This window comes from Octodon degus, unplaced genomic scaffold, assembly GCF_000260255.1.
Source record: "Octodon degus isolate 3935 unplaced genomic scaffold, OctDeg1.0 scaffold00010, whole genome shotgun sequence".
In the NCBI taxonomy this organism is placed as follows: Eukaryota; Metazoa; Chordata; class Mammalia; order Rodentia; family Octodontidae; genus Octodon; species Octodon degus.
In genome coordinates this window covers 7,128,279-7,139,440 of record NW_004524586.1, presented here as the reverse complement: position 1 = coordinate 7,139,440, position 11,162 = coordinate 7,128,279, and the positions used below count along the sequence as shown (strand labels likewise).

At 43.1% G+C, this 11,162-nt stretch overlaps 1 protein-coding gene across 1 annotated transcript in view; it reads left to right on the top strand.

Annotated features, from left to right (window-relative positions):
* The first annotated feature begins 397 nt into the window (after positions 1-397).
* Positions 398-11,162, top strand: part of Got1 (glutamic-oxaloacetic transaminase 1) — a 25,324-nt gene continuing 14,559 nt past the window's right edge. The window contains exon 1 of the mRNA XM_004625537.2: positions 398-694. Within this exon, the coding sequence (XP_004625594.1) occupies positions 577-694 (118 nt within the window). The 5' untranslated portion in view covers positions 398-576. The remainder of the gene's footprint in view (positions 695-11,162) is intronic.

Here is an 11,162-nt window from a genome sequence, read left to right as displayed (position 1 = left end):
ACGTCCCGCGCGCAGCAGCGCCAGGGAGCTATCTGGCTACCAGCCCGACCTGGCCGAGTCGGGAACGTGAGCAGTGACTGGGCTGCGAGTGAGAACACCTCCTCAACCCGTACAGACATTTCTGATCAGTCCGCTGGAACGTCCGCGGTCACCTAGCGACTGTCTCTGGGAGGTCAAAACAGCTGCTTCTAGAGAACTCTGGCCGCTGGGCTTCTCTCCTCAGCCCCTAAGGAATAACAGCCTCAGCGATTGGGGCTCATACTGCCAATCAACTCTAGCCTCCGCCCACACCTCCGCCAGCGTGAATTTCATTGGCTGCATCGTTACCGGCTCCGATAAGACTCTCTTCTCGGATTGGCTTATAGTTCACCCCTCTCTATCGGCCCTGCAGGGTCAGAAGCTTCTGATTGGTTAAGCGCGTTGCCAAGCTCCGGACGCGCCTGGACCATTGGCGGCTGCGGGCAGCCCCGCCCGCTAGGTGAAGGTGAGAGTCTCCTCCGGTCCCTGCGCGCAGATTTCGCCGAGCTGCTCCAGGCTCAGTCGTGTAAGCTCTCGGCGGACTCCTGCTTTGTCACTATGGCGCCTCCATCAGTTTTTGCAGAGGTTCCCCAAGCCAAACCGGTCCTGGTCTTTAAGCTCACTGCCGACTTCCGGGAGGATCCCGACCCCCGCAAGGTCAACCTGGGAGTTGGGGGTGAGTACACAGTGCCCTGGAGTGTGGCCGCGTGCGAGCCGATCCGACCTGACCCGCATTGCCGTGGGAGGGACGAGGCTGGGCTCGGTGTGCTGCAGAGGAGGACCTTGGAGAGAAGGCAGGATCCACGGGGGCTTCACGTAGCCTGCCCATTTCACAGATCGGGGTGTGGAGTCCCTGGGAAGAGGAGATGTGGCCGAGGGCACCAGGACAGAAACTCAGTCTTTCGGAATGCCTGCCCTCTGTCTTTCGTGGTACATACATCCTTTCTAAGTAGCAGGCAGTCAGGGATTGTAAAAAGAGGAAAGGAAATGGTAAGCCTGGTGGGCTTGGGGTTCTGGTAGCTGGGAAGTGGGTAAGGAGAGCTGTTCGCTCCACAGGCCGGTAGAGCTGGATTCCCCAGGTATGTTATTAAATTCTGTGGGAAGACGGAGGCTTGGTTTTTGTCCTCAAGGGTTTAAAAATCAGCAGACATTTATAGGAAAACGAGTATGCCTGAAAAATAAAACATTAGATGAAATAAAGCAGAAACACATGCTTAAATACTGTGTCTCTAATTTGAATAAGGGAAAATACAAATAAAGACAGGGAGAGAGATCTTATCTAGGGTACCAAAGGTGAGGGGAGGTTGGGAAGGCAAGGGCAAATAAAAAGATTTAAGATGTGCCAGGTATTCCTACCAAATAGCTACAATGAATGTAAACGTTGATTGTCTTAAATATGAACTAAAGCATAATAATAACAGTAATGAAAATTGGAGATGTAAAGACGGAGGCAGGTGAGGGGGATGAAAAAGAATCAAGATGTGTTGTATACATGTTTCTACTCCCTAAGATAGATGTAGACTTCATGTATGGTAAACATGTATCAGTAAAAAACATCAGCAGTTGTTATGCACCCATAGACATGTGAAGTGCTTCTGAGATGGCTTAATGCTGCCTGGAAGGATCTGGGGAGGAGGGCTCCGGCCTTCTCAGACGAGGTAGGAATGGGAGAGGCACTGAAGTGGAGCTTGCCTTCCCTGTATCTTGTCTTCATTTCCTGAGTGTATTTCGTCAGCTTTGAACAGCTCAGAGCTTGGGCTCTGTTTACTCGTCTGCCAAGAAGAATTATTTATTTATTTATGTATTTATTTATTGATCTTTTTGAGACAGGGTCTTCCTCTACAGTTCAGGCTGACCTTTAGTACACTTTGTAGCCCAGACTCGCCTCCAGCTTGTGATGATCCCCCTGCCTCAGTCTCCCCAATGCTGGGATGACAGGAATGCACCACCACACCCAGCAAGAAGAATATTTATACTAGAGAATCCTTCTTTTTTTATAAAAAAATATTTTTAATGCATTTGGTACGGGGTCTCACTATGCAGCCTGGACCTGTAGTGATCCTCCTGTTTCAGCCTCCCCGGGGCATCCCGAGCAGGGCTGGCAGGGCATGTGGTACTGAGGATTGAACCTCGGTCCTCCTTGCCCTTTAGCCTAGGCAGGCGCTTATACCGCTGAGCTCTCTCCACAGGGTCCTAGAGAATCCTTTTAACTCTATCCTACTGTGGTGAATTTATTGTTATCATTGTCACTTGAATGTTTGAAGTCCTGTGGAGACTTTTTTTTTTTCTTCTCATCTCTTATTCATTACTGGGGCTTGAACCTAGGCCTTTGCACAGAGCTCTATTCCCAGCCCTTTTTAATTTTAAGACAGGATGTCTCCAAGTTCCTAAGTTGCCTAGGCTGGGCTTGAACTTGTGATCCTTCTGCCTCAGCCTCCTAGAGTGCTAGGATTACAGGTGTGCCTAATTATGCCTGCCTGACACTTTTCCTTTGCTGCTTACAAAAGCCAGCCAAGCAGGTGAAAAGGAGGTAGGATGCATGTCCTGTGCTAAGGAGCAGGCTTAGAACAAAAGGACTACTGAGTTAACACACCTATAATATTCAAATAACGGAACTTAACAAAAAACGGGGATACAGAGGAATGTCCATTTTGTATCTGTATATTCAAAATGGTTAGGATAGATATATAGTTACATTCTCTTAATAAATAGAGGGATTTGTTGTAATAGTGTTTGTAAATAGGATATCATGTCCACATCTTGTACAGCAATTATCCACTAGGAAGAATGTATGCAATGTGTTAATTATTGAAACTGTCCTACCAATTTGGTTTGAAATTGTCTCATTGCTATTTGTTTCTCAGTAAAATTATGGAAAAAAAAATAACTCAATCATTGGGGAAAAAAAAGGACTAGAAATTTTGGAAGGAAAAAATGGAATTATGTTGTAGCATAAGGTGATATGAAGGGGATTCTGTATAAGGCTTCCCATAGAGAATGTGCAGTAGTACTTGTTTAAAAAGAAAAGAAAAAAACCCTTTCATTAAGAAGTATGGGGAGGGGCCGGGGAGATGACTCAGTGGAATAAGTGCTTCCCTGGCAAACGCAAGGGCCTGAGTTCAATCCCCAGTTCCACCAAAAAACAAAAAAACAAAACAAACAAACAAAAAAGAAGTATGGGAGAAGGAGAGAAAGTCATTAAGAAGGATGATTAAAGCTGATGATGGATATAAGGGACATAAGTGATATATATATATATATATATATATATATTTATTTTTTTTTTTTCTCAGTACTGGCATTGAACCCAAGACCTTCACATAGAGCTTAATCCCCAGTGCACTCCTCGAAGTCTGGCTAAGTTACTAAATTACCAAATTGCCCAGGCTGGGCTTGAATTTGTGGTCCTCCTACCTTGGCTTCGAAGAGTGTTGGAGGGAGTATACCACCTTCTCTCAGCCTTTCTATATTTGGAAATTTTCTTTTTCCTTTTTTTTTTCTTTTTCCTTTTTTGCAGAACTGGGGATTGTGGAAATTTTCTTGATGAATCATTTAAAAAAAAAGTTAGTACTACATTGTCTTGCTTATGGAGGAAATGTGATGTTTTTAGTAGGCAGTAAGGTCAGAGAAATATTAAAAGGTTGTCTCAATTTAAATCAGAAAAGCTATTGTTTAAGCTCCTAATTTAAATCAAATCCAGAACCTAGAAGTGTTTCTTTATGGCCGGATGTATGCTAAAAAGCTAACATTAATGTCAGTCTAAATATATCTTTTTTGTGTGTGTGTGTGGTAGTGCACACCTGTAATCCCAGCACTTTGGAAGGCTGAGGCAGGAGAATCCCAAGTTTGAAACCAGCCTGTGTAACTTAATGAGACCCTGTCTCAAAAAAAATTTTTTTTTATTATTGCTTGAGAAACAATAGCAATGAGATAGTTTCAAAACCGATTAATAGGACAGTTTCAAGAATTAATTAATACATTGCATATTGTTCTCTTCATAGTGGTTATTCATAGTACAAGATGCAGACCTAAATATATCTTTTTAAAAGCTCAGATTTTATTGGTTTAGTCACCTTTGAACCGTCTTAATAGGGTTTGGGTGATGATTAAATACATTTAAAGTACTTAGAGCCACGTCTGGCATATACATAGGAGTTCAGCATTATACACTATTGCTTTTGGCTCTTTATTTTTGAGTGATTTTTATGAAAGATATTGAATAAAAATTTCAGCTCAAGAATTTAAAAATGAAATAATTTATAGCATTGGTTGTGCTATAAAATGCTCCTGCAGAGAAAGCTCGTGCCAGTCCGGGCCAGAATTGATTCACTTAGAATCATTGTCTTTAGCTTAGGTGGTCCTTGTGTCATATTTTCTAGGAACCAAGGAACTATGAGCAAATAAAGTATGCAAGTAATCTCAATGAGTGATGAGAGAAATTTTGTAAGGTTTTTCTTAATATTATTGTTGAGAAGAAGGAAACAGAAGCCTCGAGAGAAGGTACAGTTTGCTTCATATCGATCGTATGACCTTCAGGTGGGACAGCTAGGCCCAGGCCCCAGGATCCCTGCTCATTCCTCCATTCGAGGTATATGGTCTGAGGTCGGACACTGATCCGTAGTGGGAAGAGCTAGAAGGCCCAGGTGCAGGCCCAGCTCCACGGCCCACTGACATGACCTTGGGAGGGTTAGTGTCCTTGGGATTCAGTCTGTAAAATGAGAAGCCAGCACCGAATGACTTCTAAAATTGTACTCTAAAGATTCAGCTCTACCAAGGTGGTACACAGGATTCACTAGCACATTGCATGTTTGAAATGTAGGATAATAATTTTACTGGTCCCATCAATGAATTGAGGATTAACTGAATAATTTGGCGTGAAATGTAACTAAAAGGTGTGTTCTATATAAATGTTTTTGATCATCACTTACAACATTTTGTGAATGGTGGGGGCTCAGATAAGGATCTAGTTAGTGTATAATACAAATTCTTTTTTCCAACTTTCGTATGTCCCAGCTTGTGCATGTTCCAAATTATGCCCTTTGTGAAGGAAATTAATTAATTACTAGCTTTTCGACTTCTTCCCCTCCCCCCAGGTTAAAATAAAACTGAATGGAGGTTAGGACATTTGTGAGCTGTAATCTCATTAGCCAATTCCAACTTGCAGATTCTTTCTTGCTGTGGGGATTTCAGTAGTTTCTTATAGTTATAGCAGAGCATCAGATTTTTCCATTGTTAAGCACAAAGCTTTCTGAGTTGGTCATTTCAATACTTTTCAAAGCTTCAGATTGACATGGTTTTGGGGACAGGGAAAAGGAAGTCCACCCTGATGCAGTCTGCAACAAAAAATTTCACAGATGCCAGCCCAGTTGTAAACTTTTTTTTTAACCCCAGGTAGAACTGCTTGCTTTAATGTTAATTTCGATGTGGTTTATTTAGCAGCTTCAAATAAGATCATTGAAAGAGTATGCTACATGGGGCATCCTGAGGACCCTCCGCCTTCAGCCCTGTCCCCAGGGTCCTGTTTGAAGAAGGATCTTAGAAGCATGCCTACCTGCCTACCTGCGAGTGTGGGTAGGCCTGAATGAGGGACGATGGAGCTCTGAGGAGGAAAAGGAGAATGATAGGTGGATCATTTAATTGTCTGTGTTTTTCCTTTCTTTTCTTCTGTAAATCAAGACCCTCAAGACTGCCAGGCCTGTCTGTAAGCTGTGTGACTCCTCTAAAAGGACTGATGCTCAGGACGGAGCGTAATGGTGCACGGAGCTGGGACGTAAGCAGATAAGGCCTCCGGTGCTGTCCCTTGGGGTTGCTTGCCACAAGCTTTCTCTAGACGTCTGTCCCTTTTAACACAGAAGCTTGTGTGGATTCTTGAATTCAGTACTGTCGAAACTCTTAGGCCCTTGGACAGATTATTTAACGCTTCTGGCTTCAGTTTCCAGATCCATAACACAGATATCATATCTGTTATGTGGGTGATTAAAAGAATTAACTAAGAGTGAAAAAATGTATTTAGCACATTGCTAAACTTTATAGTGTAAAGTTTTTGGTAGGTCCTTGTAAGTACTATGGCTTCTGTGACCATCAGTGTCTATAACTATGAAATCTTTTCATCCTGGACCTCTTTACTGAGTGCCTTGCTCTTTTCTTTTTATTCCCCTGTGTTGTGTGTCTTGACAGAGTGTACTACCACCAGGCGAGCGTTCTCCAGCAGGGGGATGTGTATTGCCAACTGATGGTCAACTTGTTACACTGAACCAGCGTGGTGCTGGTTGTGGGAGGCCCACCAGAGGCTTGTTGCTACTAATGTAAAAAGTAGAACTAGAGAGGCTGTTAGTAAAGCGGTTTGGAAAAGCTGCGGGAAGCTGCTGGTTCTCCTGAGCTATTCTGCTGGGGGACCTTGTGGTGCTGGCTTTCCTGGTAAACTTGGCTGTTCTCATCAGAGGAGGAGCTTGGGGCCTCACTGTCATTGAGGATAGCTGTGGCGCCTTTCAGGGGAGCTCGTCTTCTTACTTCAAGCATTGCTTCCTGGCTCCACTGTACATCCCTCAGCCTGCTAGCGCAGATCCTTCATCCCACCGGCATAGACTCTCTAGCCTCCACCACTGACCTTTGGCCTTCCCAGCGCAGATCTGTGAAACAGGCTTGACTGAGACCTGTTGCGGGCTCTGGGCCCCCAGTTGGAGTCGTGGGAGGCGTTGTTATAGGCTCTACGTTTTCAGTTGGACTCACGTAGGCTATCCAGGCCCTCAGCTGGCTTCTTTGGTAGTTAATGTGTGGACAGATTTCCTGCACTGCTTGTATATGATTCTTTGGGTGATTCGTTATAAAATGATCTTATAAAATATGTTCTGTATCGCATCGTTAATCTTGCAAAAACCTCAAACCACAACGGGGGAGATGCTGGGATCCTCAGCAACCCTTTTCCCAGTCCTGCATTTATTTATTTGGTTATTGGGTTCTGTCTTTTCTACTTCACAATCTGTTTTATATATCTCCTATTATCCATATCCCCTGCTGTCATTATCTTAATTCTAAATTTTACTACTTCCCTCTGGGTGCTTGTTGCAGCAGCCTTCTGATAGATAAATTTGTCTCTGGCCTCTCCAGTTTATATTCTGTGAAATCATTCAGGTGATCTGTTAAAGTGTGAGGCTGTGCATATCACTGTTTTACTTTAGTATTTTTAGGGTTCCCATTAAGGTAGACGTTCCTTAGCAGAGGCTGCGCGACCTCGTGAGCCACACCCTGCTGCTGCTCCTTCGTGGATCCTGCTTCCAAGCTGGGAAAATGCAAATCCTCGAAACCACTGCTCTTCAAGCGCTTGGGACCTGCACAGCTGTTCTGGGGAGAGTGTCTCCCCCTCTTCACCTGCCTCTTATTTGTTTACTGTTATTTGGGGAGAGATGCTGAGGCAAGGTCATACTGTGTAGTTCAGGGTAGCCTTGAACTCACGTAGCTCAGGCTGGCGTCAAGCTTGTGTCAATCCTCTTGCCTCAGCCTGCTGAGCGCTAGAATTACAGGTTGTGCCACCACTCCCTGTTCTTTGTCTACTGTTTAAACTCTTACTAATTTTTATACTTCATTGTCAGTAGAATCTTCCTTGATCCCGCAAAGCAGAATTAAAGGCTTGATGTACTGCTTTATCTGGGTAGCTGCTTCTAGCCATTGCCTGGTTTCTGGTAGATTTAGCAAGCCTTTGTTAAGTGAATGAATGAATGAAAGGACGACAGACGGGAAAAAATTCTCTGGGAGAGAAGGAGTAGTAGTTGTTGGTGATGCTTGACCTCGCTGCTCCACTTCCTGTCGGGGCAGTTAGGTGAGGAACTGGGACTATATCCAGAACTGCATGTGGAAGAAGCGGGGCGGAGAAGAAGGAAGGGGAGACTTGAGTTGGCTGAGGTGTCTTGTTTGTTTGTTTGTTTTGTTTTGTTTTTGAGACAGGGTCTCACCATGCAGTTCAGGCTGGCCTTAGCTCACTTTGTAGCCCAGGCTGGTCTTGAACTCGCAGTGAGCCTCGTACCTCAGTCTTCTGAGTGCTGGGATCATGGGTGTGTGCCACCATGCCTGGCTCGATTTATCTTCTGTCACACAATACAGCGCCTGTCCTCTCCTTACCACCTCCAAGTAGCAGTAGAGGACTTTATTTAGAGTTTCACAGCGCTTACAGTGTAATAGTGGTAAGAGGAGCGGTGAGATGGCCATTTCTTCTTGATACTTATTTCTGTTATTTGTCACTGACATCACAAATATAAAAACTGTAAAAACATAGCACAATTAATTATATCATGTAATATATTTAATACCTAAACTCAGACCTGAAGCATAATAGAACTGGTTTTTTTGTGGTTTCTGAGATAGGGTCTCACCACATAGTTGAGGCTGGTCTTAAATTCACTATGTAGCCCAGGCAGGTGTCAGATTCGCAGATAGCCTCCTGCCTCAGCCTCCTGAGTGCTAAGATTATAGGTGTGCCTCACCACATCCAGCTAGAACTGGTTTTTGCACATCTAAATAGTATCCTTGGGGCCGGGGAGATGGCTCAGTGGAATAAGCACTTGCCTGGCAAGCACAAGGGCCTGAGTTCAATCCCTGGTTCCACCAAAAAAAAAAAAAAAAAAAAAAAAAAAAAAAGAAATAGTGTCCTTTTCTAGGTATTTCATACTTCTAGCTATTGCTAAAGATTTCTGGAAGCCTTTTGGCATGGGTAGAACTCACACAAGAGGCCATCTCTTTATAATTGTTCTCCATGAGTATCATCCAGTTCGTTTACCCACTTTCTTTGCTGGAGGTGATCCACGTACCACTTCCTAAAAATTAAATTCACTTTTTATGATTTTTCCTCAGGTTTTACTTTTTATTAGTATATCTTTGCAGCACATTATGATTGCATTCCTTGTGGTACATGCACATAATGTCCCCTTTGTTTTTCCTCCTTCTCGTCCTGCATTTCTTGGACTCTTCCACTGAACAAATATGTCTATTTCCGATTATCTTTTTCTTGGTGGAACCAGGGATTGAACTCAGGCCCTTGTACTTGCCAGGGAAGCGCTTATTCTACTGAGCCATCTCCCTGCCCCCTGGTGATCTGTCTTTTACTTTGCTCTTTTATTTATACTTTAGATTTCTCATATAAGAGGAACCATGCCATACTTAAGCTTGGGTGTCTGATTAATTTTACTTAACGTTTCCGTTGTATCCATTTTTCTACGCGTGACTCAAGTTTATGCTCTGCAGCAGAGTAGCCCTCCACTGCACAGAAATCATGCGTTTTCCTTCTCCATTCATCTACTGATGGTCATACGAAGGGTGAAGGTTTGGCGCTGTTGATGATACTCAGAATAATGAGATGCTGCCTCTAAGAACAACCTCTCGGAACAATTCCAAGAATACTTGAACACTGGTAGTATTGTTTTCCGATAGGGTAATCTGCTTCAAGACAGAGACAGCTTTTACTTAGGAGTAGTTGTTTTGGTATATATTTTTAAAAAGTAGATCAAATTTAATCTGGTGAAATAGGCGTTTTGAACTTGTCTCAAGGGAGTGAGTTTGGTGGGCTGGGGGCAGAGTGGGAGTGGTATAATTGTGTTGTGAGTTAGGGTCATCAGCTGGACACTGCCATTTGCTTGGTGACTGTGTCAGTCTGGAGCTCTGCCTGCGTTCTTATTTTTAGTGTGATAGGCTTCGCAGATTTGCATATGTCACCTTTGTGGAGGATGGAGTTCGGTGGCGAAAGATAAACACAAAATTCAAAATAACCTTAGTAAATTTTATTTATTTGCTTTCTGACCTAGTAGCTTTACATTAGAAATACTTTCTGTGAAAACACACATGAATGTGCATAAAGATAGAAGACTGTTCATCACAGTGTTTATAACAGCAGATAACAGAAAGCAGCCTCGTTAAATTTCAAGTTATGAATAGAAATATTACCTAGCTACTAGAATGACCTGTAAATGGCTCATATATGAAAAATGTCCACTTGTATTTGTAGAGATATGCAAATTAAAACTACCCAGAGATACCATTTGTACTTTCTTTATTGGGGGGGAGGGTACAGGAATAGGGAGATGCCAACGTATCTCCTGGCAGACTAGTTAATGATGATGAGAGATGTTCATAATATATAAATGGAGAAAAGCATGTTGCGATTCCTGTGTAGAGTATGATCCTTTTTATAAAAGAGTGTACCTGCAGCAAATAAAGTTTGGGGAATTGTCATGCCCCTTGGCTCTGCTTAGATTACATGTTAATTATAATGCTTAGTATTTGCTTTCTTGCCTTTTCTAAATTTTCTACAGTTAACACATACTGTTCTGTAAACAGTAACCAACACCCCAAAATGTGATACATTTTTTAAAAAATCATGAATTAATGTTGACAGAAATCCACACGAACACTGCTGTTGTTTCACCTTCCAAATCAATCTACATATTTGAGCTGGGGAGATAGCTTGGCGGTCTAAGCGTCTGCCTGGCAACACAAGGACCTGAGTTTGACCCCTGCTACCACATGCCGTGCCGCCCTGGAACCCTGGGCTCAATGTACCGGCTGCTGAAACTGGGCGTGGTGGCACATGCCTGTAATCCCAGCACTAGGGAGGCTGAGACAGGAGAGCACAGTAAGTCCAAGCTGGGTATCGAGACCCTGTACCAAATAAATAAAAGATTAAAAAAATTTTTTAAAAAGTGGCCCAGGGAGATGGCTCAATAGGATAAGCGCTTGACTGGCAAACACAAGGATCTGAGTTCAATCCCTGGTTCCGACCCCCCCCCCCAAAAAAAAAAAAAAGAATCTACACATTCAAGCAAAGAGGCAGGTGACTCCTGTCAGAAATACTATTTGGAAAAATTATTGGCAACTGCCTTCAAAAGCTACAATACCAACATATCTATGGAGTAGTAAAGGGGAAATATCAGTCCTAGAATGTTTCTGTCAGGCTTAAAAATAATACCAAAATAAAAGCAAGGTTAAATATTAGGAAATAGATAATGTAGGTCAATGAGAGAGTGAGGCAAATGAAGTGGGTGAACAGAGCAGTAAACATTGTCTGATAAACACTAAAAGAACAAAGACATGTTTAAGCGGGCCCGGGGGTGATTGTGTAACTGGTGCGGACTCTTCAGTTACAGGGGGTTCACTTAGCG